Source organism: Crassostrea angulata, chromosome 6, assembly GCF_025612915.1.
Source record: "Crassostrea angulata isolate pt1a10 chromosome 6, ASM2561291v2, whole genome shotgun sequence".
In the NCBI taxonomy this organism is placed as follows: Eukaryota; Metazoa; Mollusca; class Bivalvia; order Ostreida; family Ostreidae; genus Magallana; species Magallana angulata.
In genome coordinates, this window is record NC_069116.1 from 34,805,578 (window position 1) to 34,825,675 (window position 20,098).

At 34.4% G+C, this 20,098-nt stretch overlaps 2 protein-coding genes across 4 annotated transcripts; both read left to right on the plus strand.

Annotated features, from left to right (window-relative positions):
* Nucleotides 1-811: 811 nt before the first annotated feature.
* On the plus strand, nucleotides 812-12,491 carry LOC128190253 (actin-6-like). The gene is made up of 8 exons (XM_052862229.1): nucleotides 812-835; nucleotides 1,960-2,101; nucleotides 2,768-3,007; nucleotides 3,115-3,253; nucleotides 4,303-4,410; nucleotides 4,526-4,717; nucleotides 11,858-11,977; nucleotides 12,279-12,491. The coding sequence occupies exons 2-8, from the start codon at nucleotides 1,967-1,969 to the stop codon at nucleotides 12,488-12,490; spliced, it is 1,146 nt and encodes a 381-aa protein (XP_052718189.1). The 5' UTR covers nucleotides 812-835; nucleotides 1,960-1,966; the 3' UTR covers nucleotide 12,491.
* Nucleotides 12,492-12,856: 365 nt separating this feature from the next.
* LOC128190254 (actin-1-like) lies at nucleotides 12,857-19,369 on the plus strand. 3 transcript variants are annotated; one of them, XM_052862230.1, is made up of 8 exons: nucleotides 12,857-12,992; nucleotides 13,804-13,988; nucleotides 14,891-15,121; nucleotides 15,265-15,403; nucleotides 15,589-15,696; nucleotides 16,209-16,397; nucleotides 17,827-17,946; nucleotides 18,053-19,369. In XM_052862230.1, the coding sequence occupies exons 2-8, from the start codon at nucleotides 13,851-13,853 to the stop codon at nucleotides 18,262-18,264; spliced, it is 1,137 nt and encodes a 378-aa protein (XP_052718190.1). In that variant the 5' UTR covers nucleotides 12,857-12,992; nucleotides 13,804-13,850; the 3' UTR covers nucleotides 18,265-19,369. The 3 variants fall into 3 exon arrangements, with proteins under 3 accessions (XP_052718190.1, XP_052718191.1, XP_052718192.1); XM_052862231.1 differs by lacking the exon at nucleotides 12,857-12,992 and having other exon boundaries at nucleotides 13,813-13,988; nucleotides 14,895-15,121; XM_052862232.1 differs by lacking the exon at nucleotides 12,857-12,992 and having other exon boundaries at nucleotides 13,852-13,988; nucleotides 14,837-15,121.
* The last annotated feature ends 729 nt before the right edge of the window (nucleotides 19,370-20,098 follow it).

A 20,098-nucleotide genomic window follows, 5' to 3' on the forward strand; every position in this document is an offset into this window, starting at 1 on the left:
CATAGTTTCACACTCTTGAAACTATATTTATCAGATGAACTCACCGTAAACTATAAATTATAACCGTTAAACCTAGTTTATCGACCGTGAAACTATGATTAGCTCATTTTCGTGAATTTTGCGTGTCATATTTATTTACATCTATATTCCATCTATAATTCCATCTATTCCTACAGCGATCTAAGAAAAATCATGGACTGCACGAAATAATTATGATTATGTCAGACTCAAATTCCCAAAGGAGACGGTTTGGCTGTTTTCTTTTAGCTTACATTTAAGCATTGAATCATTATTTTTTGAAAGATGTGGTCTCATAACTGCAACGGTGTGTGCATACAAATTGAATAACGCGCGCTAGCGCGTTATGAAAATTAGTTTGCACACACTGTTGCAGTTATGAGACCACATCTTTCAAAAATTAATTATTCAATGCTTATATTTACGTTTTTTAACATTTTTTCTCTTTCTGCAAATATGATTTATTGTAAAAAATTTCGACATTATTCAATGAGTAATGCACAATTAACGGAAGAGCCATTGGAACAGCCGAACTATGCTGACAAAAATAGTGCACAGCGTTTTTAGTTCTAATAACACAATTTTATTTATCTGGTATTTAGTATACCAAATTTAATTTCTGTATTCTAAGAAATTAATCAATTGAATTCATTTATATCTTTAAAAAATATTTACATCCATGAAATATTAATCAGCCCAAGTATAATATCAGGTCGTGATCCGGTTTGAAGTCGGGAGGAGAGTTGGTCATGCTCTGAAGGAAGACTGAATGTATTCATACGCACCAGATTTGGTGATTGGGTCTTCTGTGTTATGCGTAAATATCACTCAAATCTATCAATGCATTTTAATAGGAGGAAAGAATGTAAATATACTGATGTACATTAACAGTATTAATTAAGTGGATTGTACTTACTTTTAACAATCAATTTATTGATTTGTTTAAAGAAAGATGTAATTATTAAAGATAAAATGTTTCTTTGATTAATCGTGCGGGTTATGAAGGTAGTGATCACTGCAGAATTTTTTTTAAAATACATGTATGTATTTTTTTTTCAATGTCGTAACCTTCGTATCCAGCATAAATCAAAGAAAGCATTTTATTGTTTTAATATATACATGTAGCTAGCTGACTGTGAACCCAGAATTTTAAAACAAAAGTGCTTTCCTTGTAAAGCGTTCCAAAATGTGAGAAATACATAGCAAATGCAAATTACTACGTGACATATATTTACCATTATCCCGTTTTTAAAATGTAATTTGGTAATGACAATATTTTCAAAAAGATTTACTTACCTGATTCGAAGGTGCCCGTCCGTCCGCTCGGATGTCTAGTGTTTGTAAGTTTTTCGATTTTAGCTCAAGTGTGCTTTTCTTATTACATTTTGTCTGTCGCCCGCCGTCCGTAAACTTTTCACATTTTCAACATCTTCTCCAGAAACAATTTCAACCAAACTTGGCACAAAGCACTCTTAGGCAAAGGGGATTCAAAGTTATAAAAATTAGACCCTTTTTCAAGGGGAGATGATAAGGGATTATTAAAATTTTTTTTTTAGAAATTTCAAAATATCTTCTCAAGAACCATTTGGTCAGGAATGTATTGCTACACTTTGTGACAAAACAATAAAATAACGATGCTATATTGTAAGTTATACAATATTGACCTTTATGACAATAGTTACAAATTGTAGGTCCTTGGAATGGTACAAAGTTGCATATGCAAATACTAGAATAAATGGAAAAATGCGTTAAGATCTTTTGTTCAATACGCAAGAATTACATTTTGCATTATCAAGTACTACGCATGCGTTCTGGTACATTATTCTATTCTTTAATAACATAATGACTACCGGACCAACCTACTAACGAACTTTTGACTGATGTAGCCCATGATACTCTTGTTTTATGATTTTATATGATATTCAAACATGTTAATTACAGAAATGCCATGAGTTCTGACGATGACGATTGGATGGATGTGGTTGTCATTGACAACGGGTCAGGGTCAAGTCGATCGGGATTTGCCGGAGAAGATGCCCCCCGATCCATTTTCCCCTCGGTGGTAGGAGGACACAAAGAAGGAGTGAGTTCATATTAGGTTTAGGAGGTGTTAGCACCACCCTCCACGACTTGTTCTGTCCCTATATACCATATGATAGACCATTGTCTAAATAGTATATCACCACTTTTGATTTAAGTGTGTTTCAAGTGACAGGGGAGATATTTACCTTTAAAAATTAATATCTCATAGGAAAATTATAATTCCCATAGGAGAAATGATTCTCCTACAGAAAATATTGACAGTCCTATAGGATTTTCTAAAAGTCTTAGAGGAATTATTTCTCCTATAGGAGAATGGTATTTCCTGTGGGAATTTGTTTCAGACAGTAGTTTTCTTATAGGAAATTAAGATCTCCTATCGGATTTTATCAAATCCTGACGGAATTAAAACTTCTATAGGAAGTTTTGTATTCCGATAGGAAATTTCAAATCTCCTGTAGAAATATTGTTTTTCATATGGGAAATTATATTTTCCTGTAGGAATTTATTTTTGAAAGTTAAATATCTCACCTGACAGGTGAGATACAATCATAACAAAGGTGGTTGTACACTCTTTAATCATATGGTATATTTGAATTTTTTGGTATATGCAGCTTAGATGGGTGCAAAAATGTCACCTTGGCACTGGCATAATTTTCCGGCACAGTGTTTGTTTATACTTAACAAAACTTTATGTTGCTTTTAACAGATGACACATTTCATCGCCTCAAATTCAGGGAGTTTTGTTGGGGACCAAGCCGTTTCACTGAGCAAAGTTCTGTCCCTTCGTCATCCCATAGAGAGGGGTGTAGTCACCGATTGGGATGCTATGGCGACGATATTGCATTATGTTTTTGAGACTGAATTAAAGACAAAGTCTGAAGACATGAAAGTTCTTATGACGGATACTATTTTGAATCCAGCAGGAAATCGGGAAAAAATGACAGAGGTTATATTCCGATTCACGACCTGTTATGTTTAAATGAAAGATAGTTTCGTTTACCCTTTAAATGTATTACCATTTGGAATTTGAACAATTTATCATGCTCCATTTAGGTAATGATGGAAACATTCCACGTCCCCGGCTTCCATGTGAAGAATCAAGGCATTCTGTCGGTGTACGGATCCGGAAGGGGATGTGCTGTAACAGTGAACATAGGGGACGGAGCCACACAAATATATGTTATTTACGAAGGTACCAAGGTTGAATCTATTTGTATCGATCGCTTCCAATATGTATTATTCAAGAAAATACAGAAAATGGCATTTAAAATATCTTATTAATCAGTGTAAAAACATAGATCATAAGATAATATTTACACTCAGTCTATATTTCCCCTTACGATTGCATCTGCGACGTTCAATTTCATATATTTACAGGTAATACTGTGAATATAAATATAAGTATTGAATGCTTATTTTTGGATGTCGTAGGTCCCATAACACACCAAGCGGTGTAGACAATTAACTAGGACCGACGACATCCAAAAATAAGCATTCAGTGCTTAAATCAAAGATAACAAACTGAAAAAATGCATTTTAGCTGTGAAAACCAATGAATTGGATATCCCACATCGTACCGATTTCATTTGTTAAATCCTCAACCTTTACTTGAAAGCTCATAATTTTTAATAAAATCAGAATACTAAAAGAAGCAAACTGCATATCATTAAGTTATAAAACTTTACTTTGAAATACATGTATTTAAACAATAAAATGTTTTCTTTGATGATTCATGCGGCATATGAAGGTGGCGACATCATGCACATTGCAGAAAAAATATATAACACGCTAGCGCGGGTTATGTAATTTTTTTCTGCAATGATCGCTACCTTTATAACCCGCATGAATCATCAACGTGTATAATTGGCCCTTACAAACAAATTATATCTTAATTCGAATTTGTCATCCGACATCGGAATATGTATAAATATTTTGAGACAAGAAAGTGAAGTCTATAGTTAATACAGCTTACCGTGAAGGTTTTCTTACACTTACTTCATCATTTGTCTGCTTCAGTGGGTCGTGTAGAACAGACTTACATGTATCTTGCTGAGGCCACATTTCTTATCAAGAACTAATTTTTTAACATGGTATTAATAACTGCCGTCGGGTGAGCAGACTAAATCAAAGTGTGTTATTTCATTTTATTTGCTCATCCAACAGATAACTACGTTAACATTGAATTTTTTAATGCTACAGAACATAATTTCTCAGTATAAGAAATGATATATCCACCACCAGGAATGACGGTTCTTGCAGCAAACAGACGACTAGATCTTGCAGGGAGAGATATAACCCTTTATCTACAGAGACTTCTGTACAACAGGGGATATTCATTTACCACTCATGGTATGAAGCTCTATATTGCATTTTTGAAGAGTCCATTTTAAAAAATAATCAACATTCACTGTAAATACTAATTTATTATACTTTTAATGTATTTTTGAGCTCCTTCTTCATTTAGCGGAAATGATGATTGTAAAGGACATGAAGGAGAAGTTATGTTTTGTGAGCCAGGATTATAAAAAGGATCAGATAACTGCTGAGACGACTTCAGATTTAGATAAGTCGTACACACTGCCAGACGGAAGTCAAATCACACTGGGACATGAGAGGTTTCAATGCCCGGAAGCTCTGTTTCAACCATCATTACTAGGTTAGAGATTAAACAAGCTTATCTTATATTAGATATTCACAAGTTTATCTTTTTAAAAAAGATTGGTGAGCTAACGGTGTTGCCATCATTAAACACAAAACAAGTTTTTAAAACCATTGGTTAAATTTTCTTAATCATTTAGTTATTGATGGGAGGACACAGTGGTGTACTGGAATTGTGTTGGGGGTGGGGTAGGGGTCTCAATTTAAAATATTGCAAATCTAGACAGGGCTTCACATCCACAATGGCATAGCTCATTCACTGTGCTTAAATCATTCTGTATCTACTGAAACAATTTCGAGGTGAAAATTTTCAAGATTTGTAGAACCATTGGTACTGTTTTGTAGCAATCGAATCTTCTAGGGCCTTTCCGGTAAGCTCGGAAAACATAGCCGAGGTTGTTTTCCGAGCTTGAAGGTAGTGAAGATAGAGCTATCTATTTGTTATAATTTTATTTTAGAAATACTAGTAACTTGGCATTTTAACACCTAAGCTTCTGATACTTTTTGACATTTACAATAAAAGACAAAACTTCAGATCATGTGTAGATGATAAAACGAAATTCACATGGTACAGTTTATCTACAGTAGTACAGTATGGTGGCAGGGGACAGTTTTTTTGACACAATTCATTGTAGCCAAGGGATGCATGTCTTCGGAACTCTGTAACTAGAATTTCCTTTGTTCCCATTCAGCACAAATACCTTTAATTCACTCTTTATAAGGCCAATCACCAATTTCTGAAGAAAATTACTAGTCAAAACCTGTAAAATTCTCTACATACTGGTCTTTATGAGATTTTGACCCTTTCATATTTTGCTAATTTTTCATGATTTTTCAGCTTTTTAGACCTCCCCCAGCTAATTCCCTGCAGAGGGTTGACTTTCCGTACCGCGTGCATGTTGCACTTTCACATGTCAGAAACTTACCGGTGTATATTGTACAATGTCCCATCCACCTACTTTTCGTGTTATTTTACCTCCCGTCTGTAACTTGCAATTTCACTGTGTTAAGTCAACACAACAGTCGCAGGTTTCGCATTTTACTTCTGATTCTCATGTACCTAACATAAGGGGCCTACATATTGCATATCAATTTCAACAAGAGACACCCCTCTAACTTTTGATAATCATTAAAAATCATTTCATGAATTATAGCAACACTCTTAGCCTTCAAGTACAGCAACTCTCAATTTTACAAAAATATTGACCGGGTACTTTATCCGAAACTGTCCCTTGCTACCTATTCCCAGAATCTCTTACCATGAAGTCGAGCATGCGTATTCCAGTAAAAAAGACGAACGTACATGTAGTTGCTAGCGCTAGAGAGCGCTAGCAAAAAGGTTAGTTTTTTAAAAAGCTTAGAAAGTCAGTCAGCGGAATATTAATTTTAGGATAAAAGTGAATACACAATCTATTAAAATACGAGATGTAGTACAGTTTCGTGAATAACCACAATATACGTACGTACATTTGGTTTGCACAGTTATGTTTTATGGCTGTGAGGAGACACGGGTGTAGCGGTGTACATACAGTGTACGACTGCAAACCTGCTTATTACTTAAAGTTGTAACTTTGCTAAGATTGCTCTCTAAACTTCATGGTCCACCACCGCCAATATATACAATCTCTCTAATCTTGCTAAGAGAGTCGGGAAGATGTATATATATGCGGACTTGGGACCACGGCTGCGGACGATACCCATGGGCAGTCGATGCGCAGGATTATAACTTGTACGAATTTTTCTACCACCGGCTGTCTAATTTCTTCCCAGAATTCAATTTACGTTTCATCCTTCATTAAGTTTCATCCTAACTTAACAAGTTTAGCTTTTTTTTAAAAAGCTTACCGTCTTTAGAACAAACCATAAACAGCAATTAGTTATCAAAGACAGTTTAAATCTTTTTTATATAAATGTCACCTTCCTCTACATAGCATGGCGAGTGGATTTATCCGAACATTTTTGTGCCATGTGTCGTTTAAGTCTGCGCGTCTAAAATTGAGAACTGTGTACCCAAGCTTGTAAGTTGAGATCGACTATAGGGTGAAAGAGATGTTAGGTAGGGTCGTAGACTCGTATTATTTTGATAAAATCGAAGTTATACCACTGCATTTATCTATCTAAGGTGCAAATAACTTTACCGAGATTAGGCATTCCGCATCAATTTTTTTTACATTTTGGTAAAAATATTTGAATAAACAATGCTAAAAAATCAAATAATTTTAATTGATATTGTAGAATGTTACTTTCAACTGGTTGGGCCTGAAAACTACTGAATTTCATTCATAGCAATTTGTATTGCTTTTTCGTTTTCTCACTTTTTAAGATTTGAAATCTACGAAATTTGTTAAGTCGTACGTGAAAAAGATCATCAGAAAATTATCTCCCTTGCGCCGAACAGTATTTTAACCAATGAAATAAATGTAAATTTTCACATCATGTATTTTTAACCAATCACAAAGGAGAGGAAGTGCACAACCCAGAGACTGTAAATTATTTCAATTCTTTATACCGTCTTCGAAGACGGTAATAAGTCGGCCCGCGGGCTGACTGAAAACTTACGACTTGGTATAAAACCATTTCTCAAAGCTACATGTATTTAGTATTAGATTTTTAGTATATGTTTTTTGTTAGTTTTAAAAGTCATGAAGTAATTAAGCGACACCACGACATGAGTTGTGTAGGTGCATTCTGCATTTTTGATATTAACATAGTTGTGCGTTTTACTAAAATAATAAAGAATATTAGATACTGTCGCAAGTTCTTTTCTTAAAAGCAAATTAGTCTCTACCCTTATTGGTATTCAGAACCGTCACCTAGAGTACAATTACACATGTTTTCAAATTCAGTTCATTCTTTTCCGACCACCTCCTGTAAACTGTATACAATAAATTAACCATGAAACTGTAAACACGAAGTTTTGGTAAACCTTGTGGTTTAAGCTTTGAATGCTTATTTTTGGATAATATCGGTCCTGTAACACACCAAGCGGTGCTGACAAATTGAATTTCGCGCGTTAGCGGTTTGATAATATGTCTACACCGCTTGAAGTGTTATAGGACTGATGACATCTTTAAAGATGATTATTTTTCAAAAGTATACTTCAAATCAGTTATATAATGTTCAACCTTTTATTTAATCTAAAAAAATTAAATATACTCAAAACACGTGATTACATTTATTTTTTGTGCTCAAGGCGCATGAATTAGCGAAGTGTATTCACAGGAATTTGAACATTGCAGATTTCCTATGCAAATGTAAGGGGAAATATACACTTACTGTAAATATTAACATATGAACTATCACGTTTTTAGCCCACCTGAGCTGAAATATCAAATGAGCTATTCTGATCACATTTTGTCCGTCGTCCGTCTGTTCGTCCGTCCGTCCGTCCGTCTGTCCGTCTGTAAACTTTTTACATTTTGAACTTCTTCTCTAAAACCGCTTATCCAATTTGAACCAAATTTGGCACAAAGCATCCTTATGGGAGGGCAAATATAAATTGCAGAAATAAAAGTCCGATCTGTATTCAAAGCGGAGAAAACCTTGAAACTGTAGAAAAAGGGGGGTGCATTTTTAAAAATCTTCTTCTCAAGAACTACCAAGGCAAATTCAACGTAGTTTAGCAAAAATTATCCTTATGGGAAGGAAAATATAAATTGCCAAAATTAAGGGGTAATTCTGTTTCAAATCTGAGTTATTACGAAAATAATAATAAAGGAAAGGCGTGTTTCAATCAGTTTAATAGCTTCGGGTTCGGCATCCGGTAAAATGGTTAGGCAAGACTTGGCCTAGGCAAAACAAAAGATTGGCAGTTATTAATCTGCCAATCTCATTAAAATTTCAGGATATTTGATGGACTAGTATATTTGTATTCGCTGTAAATATTGCTGCAAAATAATGCGTATTTGGAATTGACGATTGCCGATCTGCCCCGGCTTTTATTTTGCCACGGCCCGGGTTTGCATACCCATTTTACCATGACTCGTATTCCATACTTCTAAAACGAGGTTCTTTGTTTAAAGCAGCCATGACATTATACGAAAAAGGGTCGATCTGACTATGATGAATTTGCTTGTTGTGCAACAGTTCGCTAATGAAGGGAAATTTTGAAACATGCAAAATATATTGGTGCCGATTTTGTGAAGTAAATTGAGGCTAAATATTTCAATGCGTTGACAGTTTTCACACATGACGTTGGTGTTAGCTTGTTCTGATTTTCGTTTCGTTTTCATTATTTATGCTTTGTAACCTGGAAACTATCGTCTGTATTTCGTGATTTTTACGTATCAAATCAAACAGAGACTTCGGTAAATCAAACAGTTAACTGTTTATCTGCGCAAATTAAGCAAAATCTGATATAGGGGTACTGAAATACAATTCATTCTATCGGTATTTCGGCATTATCTTTTGCGTAATGGTAGATTAATGCAATAGGTTTTGTTGAGATGCTCGGCATTTACTCGAGTTTATTCAGTTTAAATAGAGTTTGATATCACTGACGAAAATATAGGTATATACATGTATATATATGATTCATTTCGAAAAAATAAATATACTTGTAGTGCATGTTTCTTGTGTTTAATTGTTTACAATTTCTATTTACTAACCATATTTGAGTGTTAAGCTTCGAATTATAAGCAAGATACAGAGATTTGCACACAATTCTCTGTTTTTAAAGGGACTTGGACACGATTCGACTTAAAATTTTCAAATTTTATTTTTCCAATTTCAATGTTTATACTGATAAATATAGAAGTTTTAATGCTATGTCAAAATTTGAGAGTCAAATATGAAGTTAAAAGCAAGATACAGAGTTCATAATTCTTTGTTTTGTAAACAAAGCTCAAATATTGTCATTTTTTTTTTACATATGTGTTGTTTGGTGTAAGTTTCAATCAAATGAATATGTCTTTTGTTGATACTATTATTTATGAAGATATTGGGTTAGTTTAAATTGTTTTTTACACGCCATTTTGTCTAAGAAATGGTAAATCTCAACATTACATATTTTGTAAACAACTTTAAGACTCCAGCTTTGTTTACATAACAACCAATTCTTACCTCTGTATCTCGCTTGTAACTTGACTTGAACATTCAATATTTTGGTCAATCATGCACCATTTGAAATGTACCAGTTAACCATTTTATGCATAAAAAAATAAAAATAAAATTTTTGGTCTCAAATCGTGTCCAAGTCCCTTTAAAAACCTAAAAATCTTAAAAATCTTAAAAACTAAAGATTAAAAAAGTAAAAAATTTGTCAATATTTATTAAGAAAATTTTCAAAGTCTGTTCTTCCAAAAACCAACTTTAACAACTTATTGTATTGTAAACTTAATCTTTTTAGCTCACGTGAGGGTGGGGCCACAATGGGGATTGAAGTTTAACAAATGAATATATAGAGTAAATCTTTAAAAATCTTCTTCTCAGAAACTAATCAGCCAGGAAAGCTAAAACTTGTGTGAAAGCATCATCAGGTAATGTAGATTCAAATTTGTAAAAACCATGACCCCCGGGGGTAGGGTGGGGCCACAATGGGAGATCGAAGTTTAATATAGGAATATATAGAGTAAATTTTTAAAAATCTTCTTCTCAGAAACTAATCGGCCAGGAAAGCTGACACTTGTGTGGATGCATCCTCAGGTAGTGTAAATTCAAAGTTGTGAAAATCATGACCCCCGGGGGTAGGTTGGGGCCACAATGGGGGATCGAAGTTTAACATAGGAATATATAGAGTAAATCTTTGAAAATCTTTTTCTCAGAAACTAATCAGCCGGCAAAGCTGAAACTTGTGTGGAAGCATCCTCAGGTAGTGTAGATTCAAAGTTGTGAAAATAATAACCCCTGGGGGTAGGGTGGGGCCACAATGGGGGTCGAAGTTTAACATATGATTATAAAGAGTAAATCTTTAAAAATCATCTCAGAAACTAATTAGCCAGGAAAGCTGAAACTTGTGATGAAGCATCCTCAGGTAGTGTAGATTCAAATTTGTGAAAATCATAACCTTGGTGGTAGGTTTGGGCCACAATGGGAGGTCGATGTTTTACATAGGAATAAACAGAGTCAATCTTTTAAAATCTTCTTCTCAGAAACTAATCAGCCGGCAAAGCTGAAACTTGTGTGGAAGCATCCTCAGGTAGTTTAGATTCAAAATTGTGAAAATCATGATCCCCCGGGGGTAGCATGGGGCCACAATGGGGGTCAAAGTTTAACAAAGAAATATATAGGGTAAATCTTTAAAAATCTTCTCAGAAACTAATCAGCTAGATGATTCTTTATAACTGTTAAGACTTTGGCCCCAGGACAATTCTTTGGCCTCACGAGAAGGTTCAGACTTTGATGTACGTTTATATCCCATATATAAACTATTGTTAAGGATCTTTTTGAGAACTGCAATATTCAACATATGATATAAGGAATAAGGAATCATTCTTTGAGTATTATGAGGTGATAATTTTGGTCGGGGCGTGATCAAATCCAATAAAGCCCGAAGGGCTTTATGATAGATTTGATCACGCCCCGACCGAAATTATCACCTCATAATATTCAAGGAATGATTCCTTATTACTTATATTTATATAATTTTTAGCCATTGTGCAATTAAATATTTAAATATAAATAAGCAAACCCCGCTGGCGCCTCAATTTGGCGTCACTTGTATTATGGGTTTTATAGTACAAAATCGATACGTAGTGTATCACAGGCAAAGACACTGGAAAATGTAAATATATGACTATAAAATCATCCTGTTAGAAAAGGGACTAATGATTATAAACATAATGGGAAAATGTGGAAAATGGATTTTATTGATACAGGATCTACATGTATGATTGTACATTGTCCAGATAGTTTGTATTATGACTCCATTAAGCTGATTTTATCATACATATTGTTCCTCAGGTGAGCGATGTGGCCCATGGGCCTCTTGTTTAAAAGAGGGATGGATGGTCATTTTAAAGTTATATTTACTTTCGAGTACAGCATTCAGACTTAAGAAATGTCCCAAGTGTTTCCGAAGATATTTAATAGTCCTCAGATAGCTTCATAAACATGCCTGTATATTGTTCTAGATAAGCTGAAAAATCTTTTAAACTCTTAAGTAACATACTTGTACATATGTCTCTTTCTGCCCGACTAGGCCTGGACTGTGACGGGATCCATCAGCAGATTAACCAGTGTATCCTGGAGTGTGGCCTGGATATGAGGAGTACTCTGTACGTCAATGTCGTCTTATCCGGAGGAACTACGATGTGTCTGGGTACGATTCCATTACATAGTTACTTTAATTGTCCTGGCTTTTTAATGATTTTGATATTTTACCTGCCAGCTTGGCATGTGAAATATCAAAATCGTTAAAAAAGCAAAGAAAGCGTCAGATATTTCGGACTATATGAATACCCTTTATAGCCGCGACAATGTAGTCATCTCCCAATTTTTTATTACTTTTTTTAATGGTTGCAATTTTGTTTTAATTATATACGTTATGGGGTGATTCATTTAAAATATATCGTTGTTTTAATTAATATTATTTGTTTAAGAGTTCTTAAAAACTTTAACAGGATTTGCCGATAGACTACATCTCGAATTGCAAGCCTTGGTTCCTGGACCTATGAAGGTAAAAGTAGTGGCCCCTCCCGAAAGAAAATTTTTGCCTTGGATCGGAGGTTCAATCGTAGGATCTCTCTCTACCTTTCAACAGCAATGGATTACTCAGGAAATGTATCAGGAAGTCGGGCCCAGCATAGTTCACCGACGATGCGCGAATGTATGAGGATGTAAAAGAAAAACTTTAAAATATCATGTATAAATGCAAACCGTGATACCGTGTGTTATATCTACATTGATTAGCAAATGCCGAGATTTATATGTACATGTAGCTCAATAGGAATTTGTACATATGCAGATGACATAGTTGTCATAATTTGGGTAATATAGGTATTTATCTAAATTTATGTACAGTATACTGTATTTACTGAAAGGAATAATTTTAATGGAATATATCGCCTAATTGGTAATTATAAACTAATAAAATGATGATTATTTTACTGTAAGCTGTAAGAACACAATTTTAATCCAATGGTAATTAAACTAATTTTATATAATGATAAAGGTTTTTGTTTAAATGAAACGTTTCTGAAGATTCATTAAGGGTAATCGTAGCTTTAGTTACAACCCAAAGTGCGTTCCATACATTAAGCTCCAAGGACTCCACGAGCTCCACGAGATACTGTTTATAAATGATAAATACTGCGATCCATGACCATTTTTGATAAGTAAGTATTATGAAGTATTGCTAATGCTTTTCAGTCTGGTACATTTTTGTAGGACTGAATGTTCATGTATGGTGTATAAAACCGAGGAGTAAAAAACAAACACACGATTGTGTGGTCTACAGTTCTTTTGAAATGCCTTTTGTATCATCGTCGGTGACCCACGTGTGATTCACATCGATTCTCTCCATCATGAGGAAACTTGTGGACTCAAAACCGTGGTTTGCGACGATGCTTTTGTATAAACTTGTTAACAAAAAATACGCATTGTAAATCTTTTTTGTCCACATTTTATGCATTGCTTGATTTATTACAAAGTTGTAGAAAATAACCAATCCGACATAGTTTGTTCATTTTGCAATCTCTCACCAGAGGGTGTTGGATGTAGGTATGGTGAGCGGTTATAGGGATTATTACATAGCAGAGAAGAATCACTGATCTAGAACAATGAGAAGCTAAGTGACAGTTTTCACAATGTCTGACTTGTTAAGTCTACTAGCTGGATTACCTTTTATATTCCCCCCCCTCAATGCTAAGAAGAATAAAACATCATTTTAATAAATCTATTTTAGTCCTTCTATTTTTTTCTCTTGTGGAGATATATAGAAAATTTGATATGTTTAATGTAAGTTGCATCTAATTTTAGTTTACCTCTGTGTATATAATATTTTTTATATTAAATTACAACAAATAGAAATACTATTCTATCAAATTCTGACTTGTTTTGAAGGATTATTTTTATCAGTGCCCCTAATATATATCTGAACATAAAGCGAAAGAAAGGATTTTTTAAAATTATTAATCTATTTTTCAGACAGCAGATAAAATGGTGAGCGAATTTTTAAAGCCTACCAGCGTGCAATGAGTGACGAGGATAACGAGATTTTAGAAACTGTTGTCATTGACAACGGGTCTGGTACCTTTCTGGCGGGGTTGTCCGATCAGGTTTCTCCAAGATGTATTATCAAACCGAATGCTGTAGGGAGACCAAAGCACAAGGTTCAATCATATAAACACATAAACGTTCAATAGGTTCATGTAGGTATGAAAAAAGCGAGCATTGCAGAAAAAAAGCAGTTCATGTATTTTTTTCTGAATTGATCGCTACTATGAACTTGAATTATATAGAAGGGTCAAGAATTGTCTTGATGTTTTTAATTCAAATCTGGGCAATGTTTACATGACAATGTCTTTTAATTTAACTGGTGTTTTAATTTGTATCTTGGTTTGGTATCGGATTGTGGATTTTCCCCACACAATTATTTTTCCTTACATGGAATGATCACTAATTGCAGAGAGAAGGTGAACATTTTTACACCGACTTAATCAGACCTTTATTTTAGCTCTTTTAAAATAAATTGTACCAGCTATTCTATAGATACGTTTCATATGCATATTGTTCATTGTTTGAGGGGACTATCCACAAAGAATGTGTCGAATAGTTACTTATAATACTGATATTAAAAGTACCACGATCCTTATTGTTACAGGAATGCTAGTTAAAACATGGAAATCCTGCTACACGTTTATATTTTTTTACGCGGAAAAATTGATTAAAATTGCTTAGATCATGATTCAGTTTTCTCAGTAGCCTTATGGGCATAATTGGATTTAAGAAATATGCATGGGAAAAACGCATTTGTTATAAATATGCCCTAAATGAGCGATAATCCGCTACATGTGTAAATTAGTCCATATGTTCTTGACTAATGACTATGGTTTAAATTATATACTAGTTACTAGTATTTATAGGTAAAAGTAAAACTATTGAAGCAGTGCAGTATTTAGTGAAACGTCATATTCCGCTCAAAATAGGCAGTGAAAAAAACCGAGTAATGTTCTTGCAGAATAGCTCTCCCAAAAGGTTTCTATTCGAATCCACCCAACTACATATTATATAGACAGGAATCATAAAAGATGACAATATCATCGGGGACAGACTGTATCCAATGCGAAATACTCTCTCATTGTCCTACCCCATTGAGAGAGGAGTCGTTACAAACTGGGATGACATGGAACGGATCTGGAGATATATGTATGACCAGGAGCTGCGCATCAAGTCAGAAGACAGGCCTGTTCTGATAGCAGACGCCACTCTGAATCCGGCTGGAAACAGAGAAAAGATGTTACAGGTTAGATACAAACGGTTACCGATAAGAGCAATGCCCGTCAGTTATTACTGAAAACACATTTTTTATAAAAGATTTGTATAAAACACACGCTGCTAGAAAAAATAGCCAGATTTAACGCTAGTAGAAATAACCCTTGTTTTAAGGTTATGATGGAAACATTCCACGTTCCTGGGTTCCTTGCCATGAACCAAGGGCTCCTGTCCCTGTATGCCAGTGGAAGAACCACGGGGACCGTGCTGAATGTTGGGGACGGGGTATGCCACGTGGACACTGCCTATGAAGGTATTACATATACTAGAAATCATGACTTTTCACGATTCGATTAAATCAATCAATGCTAGTTTTGGCCTTTCTCCTTTCTTTGATTTTGCATGTCTTCATGGTCGTAAAAATATAAAACATTTATTCATTTTCTTGAGCTCATTCATTTCGACAAATTAAAATGAAATGATCTACCATCATTGAAGGAGAATCTGAACTCTCGTCAAGAAGAAGAATTGAGGTAGCTGGACGAGATCTGACCTTATACTTACAGAAATTACTGTACGCAAGGGGATACTCCTTTACAACGGCAGGTATAGCTATAGCATCCAGTATTTCGAGCCGTTTGGTTCTGATCAAGAGAAAGTTGCAGCATGCTGTTTGCGATCGTCTGTGCACAAAAGCTGTGCTATTGCCAAAAAAAATAAAAAAGAAATACGGAAAAAAACGCTCGATCCTTGTTCATCTTTTTGGTCAAGGGGTAATATTTTAATGGCGTCACAATGATCATGGCACGAGCTTATGGGTTGAAGGTCGCAATATTATAGATATAAAAACATGTTTATGCTTTTAACTATTCTGATTGATTTGACTTTCTCAAACGTAAATATGAACTAGTAAAATACAGGTCAGAAATTCATGCATCGGTCTATTGATTTGGTTTGTACGTGATCTCTGGGCTTCCCAGGATTTAATCACGTGACCAACTAAATTCATATCCCAGGGAACTTTTTAACGTTGCAGAATGCTTTTTTTAAAAATACACTGAAATTAAAAAGGGAAAGAATGCACATGTACTCGGAATATTTTTTGATCTTTTGAAAAGCTGAAATTGAAATGGTCAGAGACATAAAAGAAAACCTATGTTGTGTACGCTTGCATAAAGAAACAGACAACAGCAAATCCAGTACAGATAGCCCGGAGAAATCCTATACTCTACCTGATGGAAGCAAACTCACGCTCAACAACGAAAGATTTCTCTGTCCTGAGGCTTTGTTAAAACCTTCTTTGCTAGGTAAGTCTTACAGTATGGTTGTCATACTGTATGGCGCATAGAATGATCTCTCTAACCGTCTTTAACTTCATACTTTTTAACTCATTCGTATCCTTTCTGAGCTTAATATAAACTTCCATTGCAAGAAAGGAACTTGTAGTTGCTTAAATACAAGTACAAATGTATTTGATGGACAACAGCCTAATATTATGATATATATGTTCTTTGCCGGTAAAGCGAGAATGAGGGGACTATTAAAAATGGACAAAAATGTATTTGGGATCGTTTAAAAACGATGATCCCTTTAAAACGTATACAATTGTGGTTTCTGGATTTTTTCCTTAATCAACTTTTTTCAGGTTTTACACGAAAACCATATACATATATTACATGTTGAGTTGTTATCTATAGATTGTATATCCAGATCTATGTCCTTTTAATTTGCCCTTTTTGAAATGGAAACGGGAGGTTTTTCTGAGTGGTTCCGCTTAAAGACAAGCGAAAGTTCTATTCGGTTTCCGAGTCAGAATGCATTGTCAAAAGTCTGGCATGATGGTTACAATGATACTTTATTGTATTTTTTTTTATATTGAAAGAGGTATAGCGCCTTTTCCTGTTATTTCGCCTACACCTGTGTTTGGACGGAAATTACCTATTACTAAAAATAGCTTCAGGTACCCAGCTGTCGCAATATGATTTTCGAAACCTGGATACGCTGTACTGGTTTTATAATGGTGTCTGTAACAACTGATTTGTCATAACTTCGGGAAACTCTGTGTATAACAGTAGTTGATATTCTGAACCGTGATAAGTTCAAGCAAAATGCAAATGATTTAAGTGTAAATAGAGTTCATGTATAGTGTTAATGAAGAGATCTATATATATTGGGTGTGCTTGTACTCAGTCTGAATTAAACAAGATAATTTTTTTAAAAACCATAGAATAGAAACATGTAACTTAACCTCTCTGTTCATGTTTCAATTTAAGTGAAAAAAATTACTACTTAATGGATTCGATCCAGCGACCACAAAATCAAAAAGACCTCCGCGTTACCACTAGGCCACGCATCTAACATTTTCAGTAGATGCATTTTCAATATATATAATTCAATGTAAACGTGTACTACAATACCCATAGAACATAATTTTAATCGGATGTCTTTGGTTTAGAGTGGTTCAAATAGTCAAATATCCAATTTTGTATCGTATACTAACCACTTTCGTACACTAACTACTTTCCTATATATCCCTAACAAAACCTGAATATTTTAATGATGTCGTGTAAGATAATTAAGACTCTTAGAGCATGGTAATTGTGTAATTTGCGTTTCTTTGGTTATATTTAAACTAAATATTGTATACTTGAGTAATATTGAAAACGTCCGATGTTTGCAAAAGGCTATATTTGAGGCCAAATCGTATATAAAGTGCGCTATACCTCTTTGCTATAGGTTTCGACTTCCCGGGGATTCATGAACTGGTGAAGGAAAGCATCGATTCCTGTGACATCAGCTCACGGCGATCTTTGTATAACAATATCATCTTATCCGGGGCATCGACCATGTTTCCACGTATACTATATTTATTCGATTTATTGTTACGAAAGAAAAACTATTTTAATTGGGATTGCATGTAATCATAGCCTGGAATATATATTACACACTCTCTCTATTTCAGAGCTGCATTCGAGACTGGACATTGAAATCAGAGCTTTAGTTTCGGATCATCTGCCACTAAGAGTTATTGCCCCTCCAGAACGGCGCTCTTCTGCCTGGATTGGAGGGGCTGTCGTATCATCATTAAGTTCTTTCGATGACATTCTGATATCTCGACAAGAATACGAAGAATTTGGTCCAGGAATAGTTCATAGGAAGTGCCGATACCTTTAATTTTTTTCTTTTTACTACATGTTTATTATCTAATTGCATTTCTTTTTGTACGTAGTGATATTTTGAAATAATATTTGCTTTTTGATATGCTTGATTCAAACTTGTTTTAACATGTTCTCTTTATCACTGACTACTGATTACGTGCATTGTACATGACGTAATTACTGCTTTTTAAAAAAATGAAGTATTGAATGACCAGCTTTTACAAGTATATTTCAAAACATATTTTTAGACTGAGGAATATATCTTGCAACATCCACGAAAATTCGTAATTTAATTCTTGAAAATTTGTACATATATCGTAATTGTTACTATTTTCAATGTACAATTTATCTTAAAGCTGCTTGGTCCGATTTTATATCAAATTTTATGCACGCTTTTAAACGATGGCTAAGCTTAGTATATGTATAATAATAGACATTGCATTAGTTTTACCCGTCAATTATGCCAAATTTCAATGAAGAAAAATACGTACAAAATTTGCTAACAAAACAAACGACATTAAAAGGTACCGCGTTATTTCGCCTCATGTAAAATTTCACCCCTGACGACGAGACGGGTATCGTTGTATTACGAATTTGACATCGTTTTAAATAAAGGTCGAAATGATCAGACAAATTACAAATAAACATGTGTACCTTTTGTTCGCTAATATTTCCAGAGTCTGCTTTCTTTACAATCGATGCGTAGCGTGCGGGTTGAATAACCCCAATCATTCGGGGGACGAAACCAAGCGGTTTCCTTTTCTAAACATTCCCGTGATGCATTTTGGTTTGTTTTTTCGTTTGCCCAAAGAGAAATTATTTTTATTTACTTTAAATATTTCTAACTTTGAACGGAGACTGATTATGCTGGTGTAAATAGGAGAAAGTCCATAACTTTCTAAGATAAATGATTTGTATGAAAAAAATGTTGATACTGTAATTACAAAAAAATCGGACCAAGCAGCTTTAAAATGTATCTTAAAATAGATTCATATCATAGACTTTGTAAAAGATTTCTTATACAAGCTCCAGAATGTGACATCAAGGAATATTTGATTTGAGATTTTGAATTTTGAATTATTGGAAATAATAAATTTTGTTATTTTGTGTAATTGAAAATAATGCGATTTACCTGAGTTTTTCATTGTGCATATTAAACTCACCGAGACGAAACTCGGAGGAGCTTATGCTTTACACCGGCGTCGGTGTCGGCGTCCGGACCTGGTCAAAGTTTTTGTTGCAGATCCTAATCTAAATTATTAGTTGTCCTGTCTTCACCAAACTTGCATGGATTATGCATCTGGACCTACTTATTTTAAAATATACTGTAGTAGATTTAACTGTAATATAAATGAATCGCAGATATAGCTACCGGTGCAGATATGGGCGGCGGAAAGGGTAGAAAAGACGTTTATGCAAAACGAACAACTAATTTTTAAAAACAAACGTTAACTAAACTAGATGCTGTCATTAGACAGTAATACCTGCACAAGTGTTTGCCCCTAAATAACACTGTTTTGTACCAGTTTTGGTAAAAATGAAGGCCACATGCAATTTCCGGTAATTTTATAAAGGACGAGATCCCATCCCATAATACACATGAACGGCCCTTTATGTACAATTTGGGGTTAAACCTTTTGCAAGTGATCATAGAAAGTATGGTTTAAATAAATATTACAACAAAATTAAATTATGCCCCCTCCCTTCAGCGGTTGCTGACTTTAGACAGTCGTTAAGTTTTAAGCAAGATACAGAACTAACATCTGTGTCATGTAAACAAGGCTCGTGCCCTGTCTTTGTTTACATAGGTTCAATATACCAATAAAAAAAATTTCAAGCTGATTTTAGGT